This window comes from Gopherus evgoodei, chromosome 20 (genome assembly GCF_007399415.2).
Source record: "Gopherus evgoodei ecotype Sinaloan lineage chromosome 20, rGopEvg1_v1.p, whole genome shotgun sequence".
NCBI classification, from domain to species: domain Eukaryota; kingdom Metazoa; phylum Chordata; order Testudines; family Testudinidae; genus Gopherus; species Gopherus evgoodei.
In genome coordinates, this window is record NC_044341.1 from 1022246 (window position 1) to 1049518 (window position 27273).

General features: G+C 48.6%; 1 protein-coding gene and 1 long non-coding RNA gene across 2 annotated transcripts in view; both read left to right on the forward strand.

Annotated features, from left to right (window-relative positions):
- Positions 1-233: 233 nt before the first annotated feature.
- Positions 234-27273, forward strand: part of INPP5B (inositol polyphosphate-5-phosphatase B) — a 51783-nt gene continuing 24743 nt past the window's right edge. Inside the window, 6 exon segments of the mRNA XM_030538972.1 lie at positions 234-563; positions 566-612; positions 615-790; positions 1243-1340; positions 1831-1860; positions 7472-7582. Of these exon segments, the coding sequence (XP_030394832.1) occupies positions 494-563; positions 566-612; positions 615-790; positions 1243-1340; positions 1831-1860; positions 7472-7582 (532 nt within the window). The 5' untranslated portion in view covers positions 234-493.
- On the forward strand, positions 14078-25166 carry LOC115637587. The gene is made up of 3 exons (XR_003997301.1): positions 14078-14192; positions 24452-24519; positions 25152-25166. It is a non-coding gene; the product is annotated as an uncharacterized LOC115637587 (long non-coding RNA).

The following is a 27273-nucleotide window of genomic DNA, read 5'->3' on the forward strand; positions in this document are numbered from 1 at the left end:
GACCAGTCAGTTGCTATTCAGGAGACCCTGGCGGATGGACAGACCTGCCTGATCATATCCTTTGCATCAGTGTTTCTTTATAGATAAGTGAACGTGGCATTGAATTACCAGGGAAATCACACTCCTTTGTCCCCCATTTCTGCCTGTCAGAGTTACTGAGCATCAGTGAAGACAGGATCATTACCTGTAGGCCATCTGTTAATCCAAAACAACCTGTATGTCCCAGTCCTTTTCATGGCACACTGACCTGGGTGCTGTGCTAATAATATTGGCCCAAATTCTAGGGTCCCTAATTGATCCAAAAACACTTCCCCCAACACCTTTCATCCGAAACACCAGTCATGCTTTACAACTCCATGCGTGGCTGGGGCAGAGTGGAACTGGACCATTCCGCCCACCACCGCAGGTGGAAGAGAGTCTTTCTCAAGAGGCGAGTGACAACACACAATGGCCCAGGACAGAGCATGATGGGAGGATCCAGGGTTGAGCTGAAATGGCAGGAGGAATTTTAAGGAGGCAGAACACCTGGCCCCTACCTGATTCTGGATGCAAATGGAGGCTCCAGAAGGAAGCCCAGAGGCTGAGCAGCTGGTGGCTGTTGCAGTCAAAGACAGGTTCAGAGAAAGAGAGAGAGAGCTCAGCATCCTGCCTTTCTGGCTGCTCTAGAGGATTTGTGTCTCTGTTGGCCATTTCTTGACCATGAGCTGCATGCGGTACAGGGTATCCTGGCCAGCGAGGAGAGTGTGGAAAGCCGGCTTCTGGGCCTCGTGCGGACCCATGGAGAGCATGCGTAGGTGTTTGAGACAATGGGCCACTCATATGGGGAAGGCAGGGTCCTCTGGCTGGCAGTCTCAGCAGGAAGCCCCAGAATTGAATGGCTTATGGAGAGTGTATGAACTCCCCTCCCATCCCAAAGGTGCCATCTCCATGTTGGGCTTTGGCGAAATAATGTGGGAAGGTTGTTTGCCCTGCCACTATCTGTTTTATACCTGATCTGTATTTAATCAGAGGAGCCTAGAGTCCAGGGCTGTTAGTCTGGTACCTTTCACCAGCAACTTGTATAAATTAATTAAAAAAAACCCACCCTACTGGGTGCACTAGCAGGCATGGGACAGGAGCTGCAGGGGCTGTGCTAGCAGGTGAGTGTGGTGCTAGGGTAGGGGGTGTTGAACCATGCTTGCAGGGAGCTCAGTGCTGATGCTGGAGTGGAGGTGGCATTACCCCCCTGTGCTTTGCCTGCAGGCTCTTCCTGTATACTCATCGGCGAATGGCTATAACAGCTGAGGATGTCTGCTTGGAGAGAGTTGTGCCAATCACAGAAGGATTTGCAGCAGAAGAAGGTAGAGCTGTCCTTTGCATCCTTCACTCACTTCCTGGCAGGAGGTTCTTGCTTCTGCTCCTCAGAGATCAATCAGTGGCATCTTTTCTTGGGGGCAGGCAAAGAGAGGATCTGTGTGTGGAACAGAATCTGGATTTTGTTCTAGTGCTGCCTGAAATTTGGAAACTGATCACCTTTTGCCTTGTTTTGCTGTAACTTTGAAACAGCTGAAGCCAGTGTAATTAATTAACAGTCTCAGGAAAACAGGCTGCACTGGACCCCATGGAACAAACTATTCTCTGCACCCCCAGCTCTGGCAAGAGGAGAGCTCAGAGTTACCAAATAATGCTCATGGCCTCCTATCCTTTCTGATTTCTTCGGCCTCCCTTTCTGTCCCTTACTAGGGGTGCTCAGGATCGGTCTGTCTGTCTGTGCTATTTGTAAAGTATTATCCTTGGATAGTAGCAGCATGGCCCAGGCTTTCTAATGGAATTGCTGTTCTCTTTTGACAGTTACACCTGACAGTGACCTTCATATCATTGGTGAGTCTCTTCTGTTGCTATGATTCCAATGAGGTACAAGAAAGATTCCCATATGCTGAGCTTACGAGCTCTGTATGAACCATTATTCCACAGTTTTTGGTTTGTGGAGTTTGCTCAGGGTTGCTTATGGAATGTCTGGGGCTGAGCTGCTCCAAACTGGACACACTCTGTGCAATGATGGAGGCTTGTCTTGCTATTATTGGATAGTTTATATATCTGGACACTATTACTAGTTAACTAGTGTATTGCCAGCCCTAGTTCATACAAATCATTTGGCTAAATGATCAGGGCCGGCTCCAGGCACCAGCATTCCAAGCTGGTGCTTGGGGCGGCAATCTGCAAGGGACGGCAGTCCGCGGCGGCTTCAGCTAAACATAGAAGCTGCCGCCGAATTGCTGCCACGGAAACGCGCCTGCCGCCCTAAGAGCACATGGACTGCCCCCACCCTCTGCGGCGGCAATTCTGTGCGCTGCTTGTGGCAGTGAAAACTGTAGAGCCGACCCTGTAAATGATTCCAGATTGTTGCTAAAAGATAAGTTCTAGTCGGTCTCCCTAGCTTTCACTGGACTGTCAGCTGGATACTATTATTGTTTATTTAAATTGTAAATGCCCCCAAAATGTGTTAAGCACTGTTCAAATGCAACTGTATTTCAGTGGCATGGGTAGGGATTCCTTGTCTAATTTTTCTGTTAGTTTGAGTTTATAAAATGTTTTGGGATCAGTTGGGCTGAAAGGGCCTAAAGGAATAACGATGATTGTTTACAAATCCTATTTAGACTCATAGACTCTAGGACTGGAAGGGACCTCGAGAGGTCATCGAGTCCAGTCCCCTGCCCTCACGGCAGGACCAAATACTGTCTAGACCATCCCTAATAGACATTTATCTAACCTACTCTTAAATATCTCCAGAGATGGAGATTCCACAACTTCCCTAGGCAATCTATTCCAATGTTTAACTACCCTGACAGTTAGGAACTTTTTCCTAATGTCCAACCTAAATCTCCCTTCCTGCAGTTTAAGCCCATTGCTTCTTGTTCTATCATTGGAGGCTAAGGTGAACAAGTTTTCTCCCTCCTCCTGATGACACCCTTTTAGATACCTGAAAACTGCTATCATGTCCCCTCTCAGTCTTCTCTTTTCCAAACTAAACAAACCCAATTCCTTCAGCCTTCCTTCATAGGTCATGTTCTCAAGACCTTTAATCATTCTTGTTGCTCTTCTCTGGACGCTCTCCAATTTCTCCACATCTTTCTTGAAATGCGGTGCCCAGAACTGGACACAATACTCCAGTTGAGGCCTAACCAGCGCAGAGTAAAGTGGAAGAACGACTTCTCGTGTCTTGTTTACAACACACCTGTTAATGCATCCCAGATCACATCTGCTTTTTTTGCAAACAGTATCACACTGTTGACTCATATTAAGCTTGTGGTCCACTATGACCCCTAGATCTCTTTCTGCCATACTCCTTCCTAGACAGTCTCTTCCCATTCTGTATGTGTGAAACTGATTGTTCCTTCCTAAGTGGAGCACTTTGCATTTATCTTTATTGAACTTCATCCTGTTTACCTCAGACCATTTCTCCAATTTGTCCAGATCATTTTGAATTTTGACCCTGTCCTCCAAAGCAGTTGCAATCCCTCCCAGTTTGGTATCGTCCGCAAACTTAATAAGCGTACTTTCTATGCCAGCATCTAAATCGTTGATGAAGATATTGAACAGAGCCGGTCCCAAAACAGACCCCTGCGGAACCCCACTTGTTATACCTTTCCAGCAGGATTGGGAGCCATTAATAACTACTCTCTGAGTACGGTTATCCAGCCAGTTATGCACCCACCTTATAGTAGCCCCATCTAAATTGTACTTTCCTAGTTTATCTATAAGAATATCATGCGAGACCATATCAAATGCCTTACTAAAGTCTAGGTATATCATATCCACCGCTTCTCCCTTATCCACAAGGCTCGTTATCCTATCAAAGAATGCTATCAGATTAGTTTGACACGATTTGTTCTTTACAAATCCATGCTGGCTATTCCCTATCACCTTACCACCTTCCAAATGTTTGCAGATGATTTCTTTAATTACCTGCTCCATTATCTTCCCTGGCACAGAAGTTAAATTAACTGGTCTGTAGTTTCCTGGGTTGTTTTTATTCCCCTTTTTATAGATGGGCACTATATTTGCCCCCTTCCAGTCTTCTGGAATCTCCTCTGTCTCCCATGATTTCCCAAAGATAATAGCTAGAGGCTCAGATACCTCCTCTATTAACTCCTTGAGTATTCTAGGATGCATTTCATCAGGCCCTGGTGACTTGCAGGCATCTAACTTTTCTAAGTGATTTTTTACTTGCTCTTTTTTTATTTTATCTTCTAAACCTACCCTCTTCCCGTAAGCATTCACTATATTTGACATTCCTTCAGACTTCTCAGTGAAGACTGAAACAAAGAAGTCATTAAGCATCTCTGCCATTTCCAAGTCTCCTGTTACTGTTTCCCCCTCCTCACTGAGCAGTGGGCCTACCCTGTCCTTGGTCTTCCTCTTGCTTCTAATGTATTGATAAAAAGTCTTCTTGTTTCCCTTTATTCCCATAGCTAGTTTGAGCTCATTTTGTGCCTTTGCCTTTCTAATCTTGCCTCTGCATTCCTGTGTTATTTGCCTATATTTGTCCTTTGTAATCTGACCTAGTTTCCATTTTTTATATGACGCCTTTTTATTTTGTAGGTCACGCAAGATCTCGTGGTTAAGCCAAGGTGGTCTTTTGCCACATTTTCTATCTTTCCTAACCATCGGAATAGCTTGCTTTTGGGCCCTTAATAGCATCCCTTTGAAAAACTGCCAACTCTCCTCAGTTGTTTTTCCCCTCAGTCTTGATTCCCATGGGACCTTACCTATCAGCTCTCTGAGCTTACCAAAATCGGCCTTCCTGAAATCCATTGTCTCTATTTTGCTGTACTCCCTTCTACCCTTCCTTAGAATTGCAAACTCTATGATTTCATGATCACTTTCACACAAGCTTCCTTCTACTTTCAAATTCTCAACGAGTTCCTCCCTATTTGTTAAAATCAAGTCTAGAACAGCTTCCCCCCAGTAGCTTTTTCAACTTTCTGAAATAAAAAGTTGTCTGCAATGCAGTCCAGGAACTTATTGGATAGTCTGTGCCCCGCGGTGTTATTTTCCCAACATATATCTGGATAGTTGAAGTCCCCCATCACCACCAAATCTTGGGCTTTGGATGATTTTGTTAGTTGTTTGAAAAAAGCCTCATCCACCTCTTCCGTCTGATTAGGTGGCCTGAAGTAGACTCCCAACACGACATCACCCGTGTTTTTTACCCCTTTTAGCCTAACCCAGAGACTCTCAACACTTCCATTTCCTATGTCCATCTCCACCTCAGTCCAAGTGTGTACATTTTTAATATATAAGGCAACATCTCCCCCCTTTTTCCCCTGTCTATCCTTCCTGAGCAAACTATACCCATCCACACCAACATTCCAGTCGTGTGTATTATTCCACCAAGTTTCAGTAATGCCAACAATGTCATAGTTGTATTTATTTATTAGCACTTCCAGTTCTTCCTGCTTATTACCCATACTTCTTGCATTTGTATATAGGCATCTAAGATACTGGTTTGATCTTGCCTCCCAGCTTTGCCCTGACCCCCCTTTCTCTCTGCCATTATAGCCCGTGCTCCCTCCTGTTTCCAACCCATCTCCCAGGTCTTGTTCCCCACTTACCTGTGTGGTTTGCTCACCTGTCCCCGTCAAATCTAGTTTAAAGCCCTCCTTACTAGGTTAGTCAGTCTGTGCGCAAATAAGGCCTTTCCCCTCCTCGAAAGGTGAACGCCATCTGTGCCTAGCAGTCCCTCCTCGAATAGCATCCCATGGTCGAGGAAGCCAAAGCCTTCCTGGCGACACCATCTTCGCAGCCAGGCATTCACCTCCACGATGCATCTGTCTCTGCCCGGGCCCCTACCTTCGACAGGAAGAATCGAAGAGAATACTACCTGTGCTCCAAACTCCTTAACCCGTACTCCCAGAGCCCTGTAGTCACTCTTGATCTGCTCAGTGTCACACCTCACAGTATCATTTGTGCCCACATCGATGAGTAGCATGAGGTAGTAGTCAGAAGGCCGGATAATCCTCGACAATGCCTCTGTAACATCTCGGATATGGGCCCCTGGCAGGCAGCATACCTCCCGGGATGAACGGTCAGGGCGACAGATGGGTGTCTCCGTCCCCCTCAGCAGAGAGTCTCCAACCACCACTACCCTACGTTTCTTATTATCAGTGGTGGCAGCAGACCTCCCAGCCTTAGGGGTACGAGGCTTCGCCTCCTTAACTGTTGGGGGTGATTCCTTCTCTCCTGTATCAAGAAGAGCATAACGGTTATCTAGTACCACAGCAGGAGGGTTCGCAGCAGGGGTGGAGCACTGCCTGCTGCCAGAAGTAACCAGCTGCCAGTGTCCACCCTGAGCCATCTCCTCCTCCACTGGTGTGTCACTAGTCCTGTGAACTGAGACAGCTACGTCAGCTGTCTCCACATGGATACTGTCCAGGAATTGCTCATGGATACAGATGTTCCTCAGCCTAGCCACCTCCTCCTGTAGATCTCCCACCTGCTGCCTGAGAGATTCCACCAGTAGGCACCTTTCATATTGGATGCGACCCCCAGCCGGATATCAGTAAGTGGAAATTGCAAGTTACAGTCTTTGCAAGCCCACACCAGAATCTGGGTAAAAGCATCCATGCTTTGGTGCTCTGTCTGGCTACAGACGCAGGTGGAGGAGACAGAAGCAGTGCTGCCACAGGTGTTGCGGGTCCTCCTCACCATCGTAAGCCTCCCTCTGTCAAACTCTCTCAAATTCCCATCTGCAGCTCCCTGTCCGCTCTGCTCTGCTTTAAACAGAAAGGTTTTGGATGTGGCTTGGTTTATAGGTTCAGGGGACCAATAGGTCACAGATGAGACCAACAAGGGACTCCCACTCCTTTCCTACTCCCCTTCCAAACTCCCTTGCGAAACTCCCTGTTAGCAGCTCCTGTTGGCTAAGCTCCCTGGTCGCTTGTGCGCAGCTTTATAAAGCCCTGGCGTGAGTGAATGCCCCGCCCACTGGTTAAGGCTCAGCCAATTACCAGAGGCTTCTAGCTTTCAAACCTTCCTTGATAGCTCCGCCTCCAACTGCCAGCTACAGCACACGGTCCTTCAAACAAACAAACCACCACAACAACCAAACAGACTGACAAACACAAGCTCAGCACACAGCAAGTAACCCCCAAACACAAACACACACACTGCAGACAGTCACTTACCCCACAGATGCTGTATGTGCTCCTCCTTCACCTGGAGAACTCCCTTGCGAAACTCCCTGTTAGCAGCTCCTTAATAAAAGAAATTAATCCAAATGCAGGAAACTGAAAGAGGTGATGAAGCTTATTTCTTTCCTTGCAGCTGGCGTGGTTTTCTACTGATTTGAGTACTGCGGATGTGGAGGCATGTCCAGTGCTGGAGTGGCTTTTTTGTGCATGCAGCACCTAAAGTAGTGTTTAGAAACCATAAATGTCTTCTCCAAACTTAGCAGCATTAATTCCAACTCTCCTGTTCCTGCCATGTGTAGGTTCTGATGTGACTGTCCAGATAGGCTCGGAAGATGCTCAGCTGGTGGTACGATTGCCTTTTGGGTCCCATACACGCATGTTCCTACAGGAGATCAGCAGGTGCCGCCCAGGTACAACCCTTTGTCATATATGTGTTGAAGTTAATCCATAGGTTGGTACAGATGCTGCAGACGAAGTGGAAGTCTAGGTTAGGGTTTTGTCTTTGTATCATATTTTCTTTCATGGTAGGAGGAATGTCAATTCCAGTATCCCTGTTGCTGCCACTTGTATTTACACAGCTAACTTACAAGCCTCCAGATGTACTAACCTTCAAAATCCAGCACTCTTGTCTGTCAGTAATGGCTCAGTGGAGATGCCTGAGCTTTGCCTCAGTAGCAAATAGGAATAGTATCTGTATTGTAGTCTCGCTTGGGCGCCCCACTCATGGAGCAGGGAAATGAAATGTAGCCTAGATTCAGGGGCGACTCTAGACATTTTGCTGCCCCAAGCACAGAGGGTCCGCTGGTCCCGAGGCTTCGTCGGACTGCGGGACTGCTGCCCTAGCGGCGACTGGCAGATCATCCCCAGTGGCTTACCGCCAGGACCGGCGCTAGTATTTTTAGCGCCCTAGGCGCACGGCCATTTCACCATCCCGCGCACTGGTCCCGCGGCTTCGGTGGACGTACCACAGTCGTGCCTGCGGAGGGTCCCCTGGTCCGCGGCTCTGGTGGAAATGCCGCAGCTATGCCTGCGGGAGGTCCATCTGAGCTGCGGGAGCAGCGGACTGTCCGCAGAAATGCCTGCGACAGCTCCACTGGAGCCACAGGACCAGGGGACCCTCCGCAGGCACAACTGCGGCAGGTCAACCGGAGCCGCCTGCCGTCCCCCCTGGCAAAATGCCACCCCCCAATAATCCTGGCGCCCTAGGCGATTGCCTAGGCCTCCTAAATGGAAGCTCCGGCCCTGCTTACCGCCCCAGGCACGCGCTTGGAGCACTGGTGCCTGGAGCCGCCCCTGGCTAGGATTGATCCTCAAGACACTAAATCCGAAGCTGTGATTTGTGCTAATGCTGTAAGAGATCACAGAGAGCTGGTCCCAGGAAGGCAGCAGCTGTTGGATACTCCTGTTCCCACTCTGTCCTCCTCCCTAAGGCCTGGTCTACACTTAAAACTCAGGTCAACATAGCTACAGTTCTTGGGGATGTGAAAAATCCACAGCCTGAACTGCTGTAGCTATACCAACTTAACCCCCAGTGTAGATGCAGCTAAGTCACAGAACAATGCTTCCATTGACCTAGCTATTGTCACTTGTGGAGGTGGAGTTCCTACAGCAATGGCAAAACTCCTTTCATCATTGTAGCCTGCGTCAACACTACAGGGTTTTACCGGCATAGCTGTGGTGCCTAGCTATGCTGCTATAGTCCCCATAGTAAAGACATGACTCAAGCTGTATCACAGCTGCCATCTTTCCATGTGGGACTCCCTCCTGTGATCAGCCATGTTGGGCAGAAAAATTGGTGGTTCAGTTCATTTTCAGTTCTGTCCTAGGAGAGTACTATTGTGCTGTTAAACAATTTCCATGTTTCACCCCTGAGGTGGCTACTGTTCAATGGTCGGTCCAGTGATCCCTGTGTATGGACTTTCTCTTGGCATAGGTTTAGGTTTATAGAGCACTTTGAGATCCTTTGACTTGAGATGAAAGACACTAGAGGCATGTAAGATGTTTATATATTTAAAATCACAATGTTAAAAATATTGTGTGGTGTTCCCTCCATCACTCCAGCCCAGGGAATGGCTAGGAGTCTCGGTATGCCTACCCAGAGCCTCAACAGCTTCCTCTAGACCAACAGAGACTATACCAGCATAACTCAGCATCGTCGCTGTGCCAGCATAAGCCCATAGACTGTATCTATACTGACAGAAAGGTTTTTTAATGTTGGTGTAGGAATAACACCTCCTTGAGAAATGGTTGCTAATTTGACAGAAGCATTCTGCTGTCGATTGAGCTGCGTCTACACTGTTAGTTAGGTTTCATACCCCTAGTCACAGGCTGGTCCAAGAATGCTTCTTGGGAAGGGCTCTCTATGGCCTGTTGGAGACCTGATTTCCTCTAAGCCCTGGCTTCTAACCGGGATGTTCCCATTTCTCTTTGGGGAGAGGCTATTACTCAGTAAATTGAAACATTCATTTTTTAAATGTATCTCTGCACAAAGTCCTATCTCTGCAGAGCAAGCAGCCAGGCTGGCTGGGGAGGAGCCTGGTCATGCCTGGGGCATCGTTTCTCACAACCACAGAACTCTAAACTGCTCCCCACAGTGGAGCACATCGCTGTTGAACACAGGCTGTCTCTAGTCAGCTTGCTCACTTCGTAAGAACATAAGAACGGCCATACTGGGTCAGACCAAAGGTCCAGCTAGCCCAGTATCCTGTCTGCCGACAGTGGCCAATGCCAGGTGCCCCAGAGGGAATGAACAGAGCAGGTAATCATCAAGTGATCCGTCCCGACGCCCATTCCCAGGTTCTAGCAAGCAGAGGCTAGGGACACCATCTCTGCCCATCCTGGCTAATAGCCATTGATGGACCTATCTTCCATGAACATATCTAGTTCTTTTTTGAAGCCTGTTATAGTCTTGGCCTTCACAACATCCTCTGGCAAAGAGCTCCACAGACTGACTGTGCATTGTGTGAAAAAAATATTTTATTTTGTTTGTTTTAAACCTGCTGCCTATTAATTTCATTTGGTGACCCCTAGTTCTTATGTTATTAGAAGGAATAAATAACACTTCCTTATTTATTTTCTCCACACCAGTCATGATTTTATAGACCTCTATCAGATCCCCCCTTAGTCGTCTCTTTTCCAAGCTGAAAAGTCCCAGTTTTATTTATCTCTCTTCATATGGAAGCCATTCCATACCCCTAATCATTTTTGTTGCCCTTTTTTGAACCTTTTCCAATTCCAATATATCTTTTTTGAGATGGGGCGACCACATCCGTATGCAGTATTTAAGATGTGGGCTTACCATGGATTTATATAGAGGCAATATAATATTTTTGGTCTTATTATCTATCCCTTTCTTAATAATTCCCAACATTCTACTGGATTTTTTGACTGCTGCTGCACATTGAGTGGATGTTTTCAGAGAACTATTCGCAATGATTCCAAGATCTCTTTTTCGAGTGGTAACAGCTAATCTAGACCCCATCATTGTATATGTATATTTAGGATTATGTTTTCCAATGTGCATTACTTTGCATTTATCCACATTGAATTTGATCTGCCATTTTGTTGCCCAGTCACCCAGTTTTGTGAGATCCTTTTGTAGCTCTTCACAGTCTGCTTGGGACTTAACTATCTTGAGTAGTTTTGTATCATCTGCAAATTCTGCCACCTCACTTTTTATCCCTTTTTCCAGATCATTTATGAATATGTTGAATAGGACTGGTCCCAGTACAGACCCCTGGGGGACACCACCATTTACCTCTCTTCATTATTCCTACCCTTTGTCTCCTATCTTTTAACCAGTTAACGATCCATGGGAGGACTTTCCCTCTTATCCCATGACAGTTTACTTTGCTTAAGAGCCTTTGGTGAGGGACCTTGTCAAAGACTTTCTGAAAATCTAAGTACACTATATCCACTGGATCCCCTTTGTCCACATGCTTGTTGACCCCTTCAAAGAATTCTAGTATATTGGTGAAGTATGATTTCCCATTACAAAACCATGTTGACTCTTCCCCAACAAATTATGTTCAGCTATATGTCAGACAATTTTATTCTTTGCTATAGTTTCAATCAGTTTGCCCAGGACTAAAGTCAGCCTCACCAGCCTGTAATTGCCGGGATCACCTCTGGAGCCCTTTTTAAAAATTGGTGTCACAATAGCAATCCTTCAGTCATTTGATAGAGAAGCTGATCTAAATGATAGGTTACAGACTACAGTTAGTAGCTCTGTAATTTCACATTTGAGCTCCTTCAGACCTCTTAGCTGAATACCATCTGGTCCTGATGACTTATTTCTGTTTAGTTTATCAATTTGTTCCAAATTTGTCCTCTAGTGACACCTCAATTTGAGGCAGTTATCACCAGGTTTGGGAATCTCCTTCACATCCTCAGCCGTAAAGACAGATGCAGAGAATTCATTTAGTTTCTACGCAATGGCTTGATCGTCCTTGAGTGCTCCTTTAGCATCTTGATGGTTCAGTGGCCCCACTGCTTGTTTAGCAGGCTTCCTGCTTCTGATGTACTTTAAAACAATTTTGCTATTACTTTTTGAGTCTTTGGCTAGCTGTTCTTCAATTTCTTTTTTGGCCTTCCTAATTATATTTTTATACGTCACTTGCCAGAGTTTATGCTCCTTTCTATTTTCCTCACTAGGATTTAACTTCCACTTTTTAAAGGATGCCTTCTTGTCTCTCACTGCTTTTTTTACTTTGTTGTTTAGCCACAGTGGCACTTTTTGGTTCTCTGTTTTTTAATTTGGGTGAATACATTCAAGTTGAGCCTGACAAGGGCGCTGGCTGGCATGGAGGGTGACAGGGGCGCTGGCTAGCATGGAGGGCGTGGGGGAGCCTGGCACAGCCGCTGAGGGGTGCTGGCTGGTGCGGGGGAGCCTGGCACAAGCGCTCTGAGGGGCGCTGGCTGGCACAGAGGATGCGGGGGAGCCTGGCACAGGTGCTCTGAGAGGCACTGGCTGGCACAGAGGGTGCGGGGGAGCTTGGCATGGGTGCTCTGAGGGGCACTGGCTGGCACAGAGGGTGCAAGGGGAGCCTGGCACAGGAGCTCTGAGGGGCGCTGGCTGGCACAGAGGGCACAGGGGGAGCCTGGCACAGGCGCTGAGGGGTGCTGGCTGGCGCAGAGGAGCCTGGCACAGGAGCTCTGAGGGGTGCTGCCTGGCACAGAGGGTGGGGGGGAGTCTGGTACAGGAGCTCTGAGGGGTGATGGCTGGCACAGAGGGCACAGGGGGAGCCTGGCACAGGAGCTCTGAGGGGCGCTGGCTGGCACAGAGGAGCCTGGCCTAGGCGCTCTGAGGGGCGATGGCTGGCACAGAGGGTGGGGGGGAGTCTGGTACAGGCGCTCTGAGGGGCGCTGGCTGGCACAGGGGGAGCCTGGCACAGGAGCTCTGAGGGGCGATGGCTGGCACAGAGGGTGGGGGGGAGCCTGGCACAGGAGCTCTGAGGGGCGCTGGCTGGCACAGAGGAGCCTGGCCTAGGCGCTCTGAGGGGCGATGGCTGGCACAGAGGGTGGGGGGGAGCCTGGCACAGGAGCTCTGAGGGGCGCTGGCTGGCACAGAGGAGCCTGGCCTAGGCGCTCTGAGGGGCGATGGCTGGCACAGAGGGTGGGGGGGAGTCTGGTACAGGAGCTCTGAGGGGTGATGGCTGGCACAGAGGGCACAGGGGGAGCCTGGCACAGGAGCTCTGAGGGGCGCTGGCTGGCACAGAGGAGCCTGGCCTAGGCGCTCTGAGGGGCGATGGCTGGCACAGAGGGTGGGGGGGAGTCTGGTACAGGCGCTCTGAGGGGCGCTGGCTGGCACAGAGGAGCCTGGCCTAGGCGCTCTGAGGGGCGATGGCTGGCACAGAGGGTGGGGGGGGAGTCTGGTACAGGCGCTCTGAGGGGCGCTGGCTGGCACAGGGGGAGCCTGGCACAGGAGCTCTGAGGGGCGATGGCTGGCACAGAGGGTGGGGGGGAGCCTGGCACAGGAGCTCTGAGGGGCGCTGGCTGGCACAGAGGAGCCTGGCCTAGGCGCTCTGAGGGGCGATGGCTGGCACAGAGGGTGGGGGGGAGCCTGGCACAGGAGCTCTGAGGGGCGCTGGCTGGCACAGAGGAGCCTGGCCTAGGCGCTCTGAGGGGCGCTGGCTGGCACAGGGGGAGCCTGGCACAGGAGCTCTGAGGGGTGCTGGCTGGCGCAGAGGAGCCTGGCACAGGCGCTCTGAGGGGCGCTGGCTGGCACAGAGGGTGGGGGGGAGCCTGGCACAGGTGCTCTGAGGGGCGCTGGCTGGCACAGAGGGTGGGGGGGAGCCTGGCACAGGTGCTCTGAGGGGCGCTGGCTGGAACGGAGGGCACAGGGGGAGCCTGGCACAGGAGCTCTGAGGGGCGCTGGCTGGCGCAGAGGGCGCGGGGGGAGCCTGGCACAGGAGCTCTGAGGGGCGCTGGCTGGCACAGAGGGCACAGAAGAGCCTGGCACAGGCGCGCTGAGGGGCGCTGGCTGGCATGGGGGAGCCTGGCATGGGCTAGTGATAGAGAGAGGTGGATGGGAGCGGGATGGGCGTGAACTGGAAATGGCGGGTTTTTGGAAGGAGGTGATTGGCACAGAAAGGGGCGGTACTTGGTGAATGGAGGAGGCGAGGTCCGGAGGCGGAGCTTGGTGATTGGAGGGCGCAGGACCCGTATGATTTGGTGATTGGAGGAGGCGAGGCCCGGGGCGGTGCTTCCTGATTGGAGGACCGGGGCTAGGAGGAGATGCTTGGTGATTGGAGGGGCGGGCCCCGGTGGAGGTTCTTGGTGATTGGGGGCGGGGCCCGTATGGGTTTGGTGATTGGAGGAGACGAGGCCCGGAGGCGGTGCTTAGTGATTGGAGGAGGCGAGGCCCGGAGGCGGTGCTTGGGGGAGGTCTGCCCGTCGTGGGGGGCCCGGAGGAGTCTGAGCGGAGGGCCAGGGCCGTGGCCGCGGCCGGGCAGCTCGGCAGAGGTGGGGGCCGGAGTGGTTGGAGGCGGCCGGGCGAGGAGGTGAAGGGATGGTGAGGAGGTGGGTGTCCGATGGGGGCGGGGTGCTGGGGACAATGGAGGTTGGGGGGCGGGATGCCTGGTGGGCGGCACTTCTGGGTGCCTGCCGGGGGGCGGTACCTGCCGGGGGGCTGTGCCGGATGGGGGCCGGGGGCGGGTGCCTGCCGGGGGTAGGTGCCGGATGGGGGGGCCTGCCGGGGGCGGGGTCCTACCGGGGGTAGGTGCCGGATGGGGGGCCGGGGGCAGGTGCCAGCCGGGGGTGGGGGCCGGTGCCTGCCGGGGGTAGGTGCCGGGGCGGGGGTAGGTGCCGGATGGGGGGCCTGCCGGGGGCGGGGTCCTACCGGGGGTAGGTGCCGGATGGGGGGGCCTGCCGGGGGCGGGGTCCTACCGGGGGTAGGTGCTGGATGGGGGGCCGGGGGCGGGTGCCTGCCGGGGGTAGGTGCCGGATGGGGGGACGGGGGCGGGTGCCTGCCGGGGGTAGGTGCCGGATGGGGGGCCGGGGGCGGGTGCCGGGGCGGGGGTAGGTGCCGGATGGGGGGCCTGCCGGGGGCGGGGTCCTACCGGGGGTAGGTGCCGGATGGGGGGCCTGCCGGGCTAGGTGCCTGCCGGGGGTAGGTGCCGGATGGGGGGCCTGCCGGGGGCGGGGTCCTACCGGGGGTAGGTGCCGGATGGGGGGCCGGGGGCGGGTGCCTGCCGGGGGTAGGTGCCGGATGGGGGGCCGGGGGCGGGGGCCTGCCGGGGGTAGGTGCCGGGGCGGGGGTGGGAGCCGGTGCCTGCCGGGGGTAGGTGCCGGATGGGGGGCGGGGCAGGTGTCTGATGCGGGTAAGTGCCGGATGGGGGGGGCGGGGGCAGGTGCTTGGTCTGGGGCTGTGCTGGATGGGAGGTGGGGTTGGTCCCTGTCTCTTTGCCCCAGTCAGGCTGTGAACTCTATAATCCCTACCCCAAAAGGCCTCCTTCCCTTGTCCCTCTGAGGCTCTTTTCTGTTTCACTGACTTCTCCTGCAATTTCAGTGGGGTGCAGGGTTCCTCTCCCCATCTAATGTAAAACAGTGAATGGCCTTGCTGTGTGGGGCTTAGGCAGACCCTGCACTCCACTTCAGAAGCAGCTTGCTGTGCCAGGCAGGGGGTCCCTATATAAACAGCTGTCATGCCCTAACCCAGAAGCATCTGCATCTTGGTCCTGCACAGAGGGGCAACTCCCTGGATAAAGAGCAATTGTGGCTGCTGCTTAGTTCAGGGGAAGCATCCCTTTGCAACATCTGATTCACCCACCGCAGAAGTGCCTGCATCTGTGTGCTGGCTGAAGTAATCCCCGTTAGGGGTTTGGGGAGCCTTCAGGAAGGAAGGTGCTATTTTGTGTTTTTATGTTGTATTAATAAAATGCCACAAGAGAATGCTCTGAGCATGAAGATGCACATTTGGTTAATGGTTCATGGATCATTGTAATAAGACTGATCAAACAAATTCAGAGTGAAACTTGTACAGGCACTAGTGCACAGCCAATGTGTGTCTGAATAAATCTTATTAAAGAACCTGCTGATGAAGTGAGTTACTACTTGAATATATATATTCATCAGCCTTCTAAAATTCAAACTATTGTAATAGGTATAAGATATTAGAAACTGTGTGGTTCGCTCAGGGCTGCTGTCACACCCAGTGGGCCCTAATCATATTGCTTCTGTTACTTATGTAGTGGTGTTGACTTCCTGTGTGTCAATTTGAATACATCCGTTTATACACAGATGGTGGAAGGTCTGCTCTTTGGACCTTGGATTTGAATTTGCATCAGGTTACAGATAAAATAAGTTTGATTTTCCTAAATCCTTGTAGATGTTTATTTGCAACATAGAAGTACTGTTGTCTGGCAAGTTTTCTGTTGTCTGTTAGTGCAGAGGCCAAGCAGAAGAGTAACAGGCTCATATAGGTTAGCACAGAAGTGCTTTTGCAGAATTAGTAGCTCAAGGTGTTGCTTAAATAAGCATGTAAAACCCTCAGAGTGCCTCCTTCAGTTAGTGTCAAACCTTGAAATGAAGCCTGCGACTTGCCACCAGAGGCAGTTTCAGCTCGATTAGCACAGTATTTTAGTGTACTTGGGATTCTTTGTCACAAACATAGAATCTTAAAATATTAGTATAGTCTGACAGAGCAGTGGATGGGAGTTACAGGCTCTGTGCAAAGTGGTGGAGGCTAACTTATGAAAGTGTCGCCACAGGGAATTAGACTTTTATAGTGCCCTGGTTATGCTGAGTTTACGGCTCGTATTGTGAAATACAACTGAATAAAACCTGTCAGCGTTAGTCCATGCTTAAACGTAACTGAAAAGAAGGAGGGAACTGGATTTGTGCCGAATTGCCCTTTGTATAAGGGAACCTGGGTAGAATGGGCTTTTAAAACAAACAAAAGTGACCAACCCCACTGCCAGCTCGTGTGGCTTTTTCCTTTGTGTTTTTCCTATCGCATCCTGATAGCGACACAAGACACCTTTGGAGATGCTTTTTGACAGAGACTGAGGCCAGACCTGCGTTTGGAAGGCTTTGCCAACAGAATTATATTGATCTACAAGACCAGCAAAGTGCTTCTAGTGTGGACACAATGTATATTGGCAAAACTGTGCCTTTGCCAGTATAGCTCAGTTTTGCTGATGTAACTGCGTCTATACTAGTGACTTGTGTGACCAGCCTAGCTGTGCTAGCAAATCACACCTCGTCATGCACCTAACATAGCTATGCCAGCAAAAGTTTATAGATCTTGGGCATAGGCCTGGCCCAAGAAGGGGTTGTTAGTTCTATGGGTTTCTGTCTTCCCAAGGACATCTGCTTAAAGTTATCGGGACCATAGAGACTCTTAATAGAAACAAGATTTATTAAAAACAGAGAGAAAATAGAATTAAAAGAAAAACTGTTTTCTTAACTCATTTAGATTGACACATCTCATAATCTACAGTAAATATGGCATTCTCAGCTGTTACAGAAGAAAAGAAAAGCAAATAGCAATTCTCTCTGAACATGCTGTGGTCTGTTTATCAGCAACTTGATACTGTCTCCCCTGCTGTGTCCTGGATTCTCTTTGCAAGTCCCTGCAACTTGGTCAGCTTGCATGTTGAGAGGTGCCTCTCCTGGTCATTTTTGTGTCAGAGGTGTTAGTCTATTAAGCTATTAGGATGAGGCTTCCTTAATGTTTACACAAGAGTCTTTTATCAGAAATCCTGGCTGGGAGAATGGTCAAATGACTACTATCTCCTAGAGAGACAAGGTGGGTGAGGTAATATCTTGTATTGGACCAACTTCTATTGGTGAGAGAGAGAAGCTTTTGAGATACAGAGCTCATCCTGATGTCTGGAAAAGGTACTCATAGTGTCAATACGAGATCGAATGGAGTCTAGCGTGAGTAGTTAGCACACATTCTAAGCGATAATTCAAGTTGAGGTGGTCTATTAACACCCCGGTAATCATTGAACAATAAGGGGTGTTGTGGGTTACAGATTATTGTAACAAGCCATAAATTCATTGCTACACACTAAACATCATGGACTGAATGGAGACAGAGTTATGAGTTTAAGTTCCTGGGCTCATCTTTCGAAGGTGTGCAGGTTTCCTTTGAGGACGAGGACTGAGAGGTCAGATATAGAGTGACGACTTTGTGAAAAGTTTGCACCCACAGATGATATGGTGGTTTTGTTTTTTATCATTTTCCTGCGTGAGTTCATTCGAGAGCATAGTGATTGGTTTCACCCACATAGTTGTTACTGGGGCACATAATGCACTGGATGAGGTACACCACATGTTTTAATAGGCGTATGTAGGACCCATGGATCTTGAAAGGTGTGTTGCGGGGTGTTGTTCATTGGGTCTGTAGGTTTTGTATCTGTTCTAGCAGAGTCTGGTGCCGCTTTGAGTTAGTGTGTGCTGGTCTGTGGGGAGCTTGCTTCTGATGATGAGGTTTGGGGGTTGTTTGAAGGTCAGAAGAGACGGTTCAGGAAATATTTTTTTCAGGATGGGGTCCCCACTGAAATGGGTTCTAGTTGTTTGATACCCCAGTTGGGTTCCAATGTGGGGTGGTAGGTAGCAACTCAGGTATCTGGTTAGAGTGGGTTGTCTATATTTCAGTATTGAAGCAGGTTCTGGGTATTTGGGTGGCCTGTTCCATGATGCGATCTGCTTCTCTGTTGGAGTGTCCTTGTTTGGTAAAGGCCGTTTTGAGTATGTTAAGATGTATATCCTGGACTTTCTCTCAGAGCATGTTCTCTGGTATCTGAGTGCCTGGCTGTAGATAAAAGATTTCTTGGTATGTTTGGGGGTAGTTCCTGGATCTATGAAGGTGGGGGTGATGATCCATGGGTTTCTTATATATATGTCTCTAAGGTACCATTGTTGAAACTGATCATGGTGTCCGCGAAGTTGAGGCTAGAGTGGGAGTGTTCCAGAGAGTTTAATGGACTGGGTTGCTGAAATTATGGTGGAAATGTATGAGGGAGTTTAAGTCGTCTGTTCAGAGGATGAAAATATCATTGGCTTTGTGGTGCATTTGTCCAGATTTGTCTCCTAGTTATCTCTGGGAGCACATTACCCCACTCCACTCCCAGGCTTCCTGTCTCCAGTGTTGGCATGTCAAAAGCCCAATTTCCATTTCTTAGAGAAATCTGATAATCAGCTGGTGATCTGAACCATTATTTCTTTCTACAGAAACTAGCTCATGACCTCAGGCTGAATACACTATAACTTAGTTTACACATAGATTTTGTACTAGTCCAACTGGTTAGGTTAGAGGGGGTGAGTGGTTTTTTGTTTTTTTTTAACTGAAATAATTATATCACTGCCACTTACTGTGGACAATTTTACCAGTATAAAAGGTGTCTTATACCAGAATAGCTTACTCCCCTTCCCATACAGGAATAAGAACATGAGAACAGCCATACTGGGTCCCATCAAAGGTCCATCTAGCCCAGTATCCTGTCGTCTGACAGTGGCCAGTGCCAGGTGCCCCAGAGGGAATGGACAGAGCAGGGAATCATCAAGTGATCAGTTTCCTGTCGCTCATTTCCAGCTATACTGATATAACTGTGTTACACTCCGGAAGTTGTACTGCTTTAATTATACTGATAGACAAGGCCCTAGTCTCAGCCCATGCTGGAGACCAGATAGCTAGGATGTGACCCTTTACAAAATATTGTATTAAATTCTCTCACCATAAAACGTAAGTTATTGACACGCTCTAGATCCTCTGTCACATATGTCTTCTTGTTTAGCTTTTATCTTATAAATATCAGAAATGACAAGTCTGGCCTCATGAAGGACTTGTTGAAGGTCTCAGCACCTCTGAAAATCAGGCAACTTTAAATAGGGACATGACTGACATGTCTTGGAGGGAGGTTGTGAAGATTAGTTAACTTTTGCTAAGTGATTTGAAAAGGAAAAGCACCACTAGTACAAAATATTGTCTGGAATGTGTGAAGCCCTTATGTACCTGTGGATTTAACATTGATGTCTTTGATAAGGGAGGTACTGGGAGATTAGTTCCTCATGGTCAGTGTGAAGGTCTGTGTGTGTATGGGGTGGCAGGCAAAGGAAAGAAGGGGAAAGATGCTGCTGCTGCTGCTCTCTGGGAGCTCCAGATAGCTTGTAGGGAGACAGAGGCCAGTGAATTTCTGCGGTTGCTGTGATTGTCCCTGAGACACATTGGAAAGCAGCCTTCCGCTCTGAAAATGACCGCTGAAGCTGATTTTCTCTCCCTCATCATTTTTTAAAAGTAATAACCAAAGGGGGAGAGGGATAGCTCAGTGGTTTGAGCATTGGCCTGTTAAACCCAAGGTTGTGAGTTTAATCCTTGAGGGGACCATCTAGGGATCTGGGGCAAAAATCTACCTGGGGATTGTTCCTGCTTTGAGCAGGGGGTTGGACTAGATGACCTCCTGAGGTCCCTTCCAACCCTGATATTCTATGAAAAGTTCTCCTCCAGTCTGACCTGTCAGTCATTTGACGGTGGCGCAGGCAGGGGCAGCCCTCTTCCCTCTCCATGTGCTGACAGTCAGATAGGCCTGTGGCACTTCTAGGTCATTTACTGTGCCCTCTTACATGGGTGACCAGCAGCCACCAGGATTCTTGCAGCACTCTGTTTCTTCAGCCTGTTTCTCTTTACGCTCCCAGATGTCCCATTGTATTTCATAGTGGCTGTGTCGGTGTTTAAAGCTTTCATCAATTGGAGGCTGTGGTTCTCTGTGACCTCAAGTTGCCAGCCATGCAGACACGGTCTTAGGGTTTTGCAATGACTACTAGAAAAGGTGTCAACCCGAAGGGACTTGACCACATTATCTGCAGACCTGTTGGGATCCAGCATACTATTCCTCATTTCATCCAAGGACTGTTTGCAGCTTCTCTCTGTGATCAGCCTTAGAGCATCCAGTCTCCTGTGACCTTCCTGTTTTACAGGGGAGTTTTAAATCTGGACTGCAATGTCATGTTGTCCAGAATGACCTAGAGATGAGCAGTTTGTATCTTGCTGTGACTGAAAAAGCCTCAGGGAAACTGGACCTGGTTGTACTTTCCAATCACTGACAGTCGTGAGGCCTTATCACAGGATAATGTCAGTGTAGCAGATTCTTCAAGGGCTCCTTTCCTCCAGACAATCTTGTGGATGGTCTTTATCCCTGATTGCTCTTCCTGTTTTTAAATCCTTGGGAGGCACTTGGATATTATGGTGATGGAGCTACATAAGTACCTACATAGATGATTGTAGTATTTGGATTGTAGATGATTGGAAAGTCCCTATTTACCTGATCCAACTCCCATTGACTTCAATGGAAATTAGAGGTGGCCCTGTTTGTGGCTTTCTGTCTTCAGAATGAATGAGCTATGCCTATGCTAGAGCTGTGGGTCCCTGCCCAAGGTCACAGTGGCTGCTCAGACTTCTGATCGAGCATCTCCCTCTCATGGCTTTATCTCGCCATCTGAAAGATGTGGCCATTGGCAAAGCCATACAGCATGTCAGCCTGGAAAGAGGAACTGAGGGCTATTTGTACACAGAGACCATACAAGGCATAACTAGAGTTGCGGTGCTCAAAGTCAGAACTGCTGGCAAATAGCCTTTGCGCTTTGCAGAGCAAGACATGGGCAGATTGGGGCTCCTCCTTTGCCAGCATAGACTCATGAATAAAATGTGTTTTGAAAATAATCCCTTGAGTATAACACAACAGGGAAATGTAATTAGACATGTATAGGTCTGGGTATGATTTTGTTTTCAGTTGCCACTGGAAGTGGGTGGAGCTTACTGTGATGGAAGGTGTGACTTCCTGTTGCTACTTAGGTGGCATGTTAACAAACAACGAATCCTCACAACCCTCAGTCCCCATGATGGAGAAGCCCTGTACTAGTTTGTCCATTTGTAAAATGGAGATGTAGTGAGACAGGGAGAGACTCAGAGGCCAGAATTTGGAACTTGGGCGTTCACAGCTCTTACACCCATGCTCAGATCTGGGTGCTTTTTTGACCAAATTCATGGATACTGAGATTCTTGGCTTCAGAATAACTCACATTCCTCCTTCTTGTACCTTCTCCATTTTTCAATTTTATAACCTCTTCTTTGTTCCCTCCCTTACTGTAAAAATGCTGTGAATTTTTTTAGCTTGTGCTTTATCACTGGGGAGAATGGTTGGGAGCGTGGGGTACAGAGTGGAAGATGATGGGGAAGAGAGATCTGGAATAGCCAGTCAGAGATGGTGCCTGTAAAAGTCTGAAGTTTTAAAACACCTTCACCTTAAGGCTTGACATGGAAAGACCTTGCATATATATATATTTGAGAGAGACACCTCAGTGTTGAACACTTCACAACCACAGCTGTTTTGCAAATACATTCTGGTGGTATCTCTGAAGCATAGCAACATAGTATCTCCATCTGTGTGAATTAAAGCCCCTCAGCCGGATGCTGAATTCTCAGAGTGGGTGATTGGCCTTTGACAAAGTTGCTGTTTCAAGGCTTCACTGTGTTGTTTTTGTCATCCAGATCTAACGATTGCTTTCATCCCCCACCCCCACTTGGCTAATGGCAGGGGCAGTGGAGAACATGAACACAGAAGATGCATATTGACTGTTTAGCTGGGCAAGGACCTTATGTGCCCTCTGCCATCCACGGTGCAGGAGGTGGCTTACGGTGAATTTATGCAGAAGGCAGGAAGGGGAAACTGTGACTCCATCTGACTTGCACCTTAGAATTCTGCTTTGTTTGCATCAGGAGTGAATGCAGCCTCTGGTGCAGGTACAATCCAGTTCAGCTGTTCATAGCTGCTGAGGGAGGATTTCTAAGGGGAATGCTGATGGTGTGCTTTATGCCTCTTCATTTGCCAGCCTGGATATGCTGCTCTAACAACCTGACTAATGCTGGATTTTTACTGAGCAAGGCTCACTTTTTATCCTTTCTCAGTCGGAGCTGGAGACTCTGTTCGGGTCTCCTTTGCTATGCTAATTTGCTATGCTAAAGCTAATTTGGTTTGATCTGCAGAGCTCCAAGCTTAGGATATCAAACAGATTTTTGTGGTCTGCCATGGGACAGTGCTTGAAATGTATCTTTACAACCTTCTAATAGGAACGGCCTAATTAGCTGTTAAATCCATTTAGCTGCAAATCCTGTTTACTTGTACCGAGTTTACAAAGCATCTTTATTTTTGTACCTGCTCTTATTTTAACAGTTAAGTTTTTTTCCCTCAAGACTCTGTGTGTGTTCTAGCTCATCGTATCTTCAATTTCTTGCCCCATCTAGCTAGAACTATCCTTGGCAGGACTTAAACAAAAATCTATTTGGTCAAACGTACGGTGATGGGTTCCCCCGGGGTGCCACCTGGAACTGGGGTACCACTGAGCCTGCCTGACCCATTAGCCTGGGTTCCTTTTACACTGTACTACTGTGACACCCCCCCCCCCCCCGCCAAGCCCTCTCCGAGGCTCCCATCTGCACCTTGACCAGCACATGTACAGGTAGGGACACACTCAGCTGCAGAAACGTACAGACGCTTTAATCAGCTCTTCATGGGAAGGCTTCATCTAAGGAACTGTCCAATTACTCAAGTGCACCCCCTCCTGTGGAGGGTAAATCCAAAATTATACCATCTTGCGCTGTACAGAGAACTGTATAGCATAAGCTCATGAAATTCACCCCATCCCTCAGTGTGGAGAGGAATGTACACAGCTTTCTGCCCCTGGTTATGACTCCCACACACTGGTTTTAGACAAAGCAGAAATAAGTTTATTTATTACAAAAGATAGATTTTAAATTATTATAAGGGATGGCAAGTAGATCAAAGCAGATTACTTAGCAAATGAACAAAAACAGTCTAAACTTAATATACTAAAGAGATTGGATATGCATAGCAACTTCTCACCCTAAATGATGATTTAAGCTGTTGACAGAGATTCTTAAGGGGCCAGCTGCCCTTGCTTGAAGCTTAAGGTATTCCTTTCACAGGCTAGAAATCCTTCTAGCCTCAGTCCATCCCTTCTCTGCCAGTCCAGTCCTTGTTCCTCAGGTGTTTCCAAGAGTCTCTTTGGGTGGGGAGTAAGTGAAGAACCACAGTGATGTCACTCCCCTGCCTTAGATAGCTTTTGCATATGGCGGGAAACTGTTGTCTCCCAGCCTGGTTCCCACACCCCATCAGTGGAGAAATGCTGGTATTCCAAGATGAAGTCCAGTACCAGGTGACTTGGGCATTTGTTCCTATAGGTTTCAGCAGCCATGACTCGGAAGCTGTTTGGAGCTTTCTCAGGAAGGCTCCCCAGTGAGAGATTATCTTCTCCTAAGACCTATTGTTCTCCCTAATGCATTCCCCAGGTATAAAACAAATTTGTAATAGTTACATAGACAATATTCCTAACTTCAGATACCAAAATGATACAAATAGGATAATCATACTCAGTAAATCATAACCTTTTCAATGATATCTCACATGACCTATCTTGCATAAAATACATCCTAGTTATGCCATACTTATATAATAGTAATATCTCTATGAAGAATGGGGTGTAGTGTCACACGTTCTAAATTGATTTGATGAAATGAAACAAAGTTCCCAAGGGTAGAGGCTCTTTCTGCCTTTTAGTTACAGAAATTACAGATTGAAAGGTCCATTAAGTAGGTAATTTGGTTCATGCCCCTTTTCCAACAACTTGGGGCAAGTCCAAGGTTGCTCTCCACTCTGACAACTGTCGGTGGCAGGATGGAGTTAGGATGGGAGGGAGAAGCAGCTTCTGAATTATATTTCTCATACTTTGTACCCCTGTATGGTATTCTGTGCGCATAGGTTGCTCGCTCACTCAGGAGATTCTCATGCAGATGTCAGGAAGGATGATGATGATAATACAGGAGACCGTAAGTGATTTCCTTGACCTTTTCCGCCTCTGCTACCATCTCCTGGCCCCTAATTTATTCCACGTAGCAGCTCTGGAAGCAGCGTTCACCATGCACCTGTCAGTTCAGGCTGCCAGCTCTTTTACTATTTGTGTCATTAATGCTGTTCCACCTGCTGGCTGGTGGGAAGGACTCTGTTTGGGCAACTCTGCACATTGTGTCCTTCCCAGTCGGAGGATGACAGTGTCAGTTGGGTAGAGACCCTGCCCTCTAGGGATGTACGCCCAGGCCGAATCGAGTCCCTGTTGGGATGGATTTCAGGGCCTAAACCAGAATACTTGCAGAGTCCCAGGCAACACCTGATTGCTTAATGACTACACTAATGCTTGCGGAGAACATTCATAGCGCTACCCCAGAGACAGTGCAGTGTTGCTGCAGGTTGAGCTGGGATGTTTGGAAGCAATGAATTAATTTTCATTAGTGTTTCACCTTATTTCAAGACTGAAGTGTATCTTGTTTGTTCAGTGTAATGTGATGCTGCAACCTCTAGATTTATCTCGCTCTGATTTGATTTTATAATGGTTAAAAAGCCTCTGGCAGGTTTGGCCCGCCCAAAAATTTGACTTGCCTTTTTTTGTTTCCTGTATATTTAGTACCGATGTGGAGAGAATAATCACACCTGCTTAATGAGGAGATGTGTGTGGCTCCTTAGCACATTTTTTTGGCTCCATCTACTTCCACCCTAGAGGCAAGTGCAGGATTGTTCCTTGACTCCTTGCAGCAGATGCACCAGTGTTTTCTGTCCAGCTTCAAATGTGATAAAATGCCTTGGATTGTGTGTTTAAAAATCCCAAGTGGGTGAATGCACCATGGATCTAGGTTGGTCTGATTTCATGGCAAAACAGATAAGGGAGATACCCCCTGGGCAAGCTGCTAATTATTCTGAGTTCATTTTTCACAATTATTTCCTGATGAAATAGATGCTGTGCCAGTCCCCTTTTCCTAAAGACCAATTTCCTCCAGTGGATTGTTCCTCAAGATTGGGGGTGGGAGGGCTGTTTTCCTCTATCTGTTCTAGTGTGCAGCAGACTCTGCTCCCTCAGAAGCCTTGGCATTTCCACAGCTCCATAAGTATAAATGCACTCTACAGAACGGAAGCAGATCTCTAAGGAACTCAGCCTTGCTCAGCAGAACAATGGTGCTGATATGGCTTTCATCCTAATGGATCCCAAAGTATTTTTTGACATTCCTGCCGTAAGACTCTGGGCGTGATTGTGTTTAGAGAGAGTGAGCGATCACCTTGCTCCTCAGGGAAGTTCATCAATTTATGGGGGAAAGGTGGCAGCTGTTCAATTCTCATGCCACCTTACAATCTCAGAGGCTGGTACTGAAGTGGCAGTTTTATTCCAGAACTCAAGAATTCCTTTTTTTCTGGATTAGAGCCCAGCATTCAAAGGAAGGCTTAGTTTGTTTCAGATAAACAAGGGCAGCAGGATAGAGATTGGAAGTACCTGTTGCTTTATCCTACTCATCTGAGGCTATGTCTACATTACTGCCTATGTCAGCAAAATTTGTGTCACTCAGGAGAGTGAATACTCCACCCCTGAGTGACATAAGTTACGCTGACATAAGCAGTCGTGTGCACAGTACTATGTTGATGGGAGACATAGCTCTCCCGCTGACATAGCTTCTGCCTAAAGCCACGATTTGGTCACGGAAGTCATGGAATCCGTGACTTCAGCCTGCAGCAACTGGGAGCTGCAGGCTACCCTCACCTCCCCTGGTGGCTGGGAGCTTCAGAGTACCCCTGCTGCCTAGAGTGGCAGGGGTTCCCCACAGCTCCCCAGCTGCTATGGGTGTGGGGAGAATTCCCCGGAGTTCCCCAGACCCCCATGGGTGCTGGGGACCCCCAGAGCTCCTCAACTGCCACAGACAGGGGTCCCTCCCAGCAACAGAGCAGCGGCCACAGCTCCCAGCCACAGCAGGCAGGGTGCTGGATCCTCCCCCTTTTCATCATGTACATTTTTAATAAAAGTCACGACTTCTGTAAATTTTTGTTAATTGCCTGTGACCTGTCTGACTTTTTTACTAAAAATGTCCATGACAAAATCGTAGCCTTATTTATGCTGCTCACGGTGGTGGTTTTTGGGAGAACATTCTTCCATCAGCATAGATCGTCTTGACCACATATGCTGCAGTGGCGCAGCTGTACCAGTCTGGCTCCACCACTGCAGTGCTATAAGTGTAGACATAGCCTGAGGCTGGAGTTTTGTGGATGAATGTTTGTGACTGAAACGCCATAGAAGCAGAAATTTCTATTGCTGCAAAAACAGCACCAGCAGTTTCTGTAGAGGAATTGGCTTGGGTCAGCTGTGTAAAGATACTGTTTCTGTATAACATGTCTCCTTTCTTCTGGTGCTATTTTTAGTTTCAATTCCAATTTCTTCTTAAACTTGTGGGAATTTCTGAACAAGCACATTCAAATATCTGCTCAGGAAACACGATCTGTGTACCAGCTGGGTGAACCCACAGGGAAAGCTGGAATAGGTTACATCACATCTGGAGCCAGACGCCACCTTGTTAGTGCAGACATAGATAAGAAAGAAGCACAAGTATTTGTCCATCTAAATCCGTTGCTGCTTCCAGGACCAGTTCCAACCCTACTTTGGATTTGTGAGCTGTAATGAGTTTTGATCCACGTGCTCTTGGAATCAACCTCCAATAAATCCTCCTATGAAGTATATATTCTCAGAGGGTTCTATGGGCAGAAAGAAG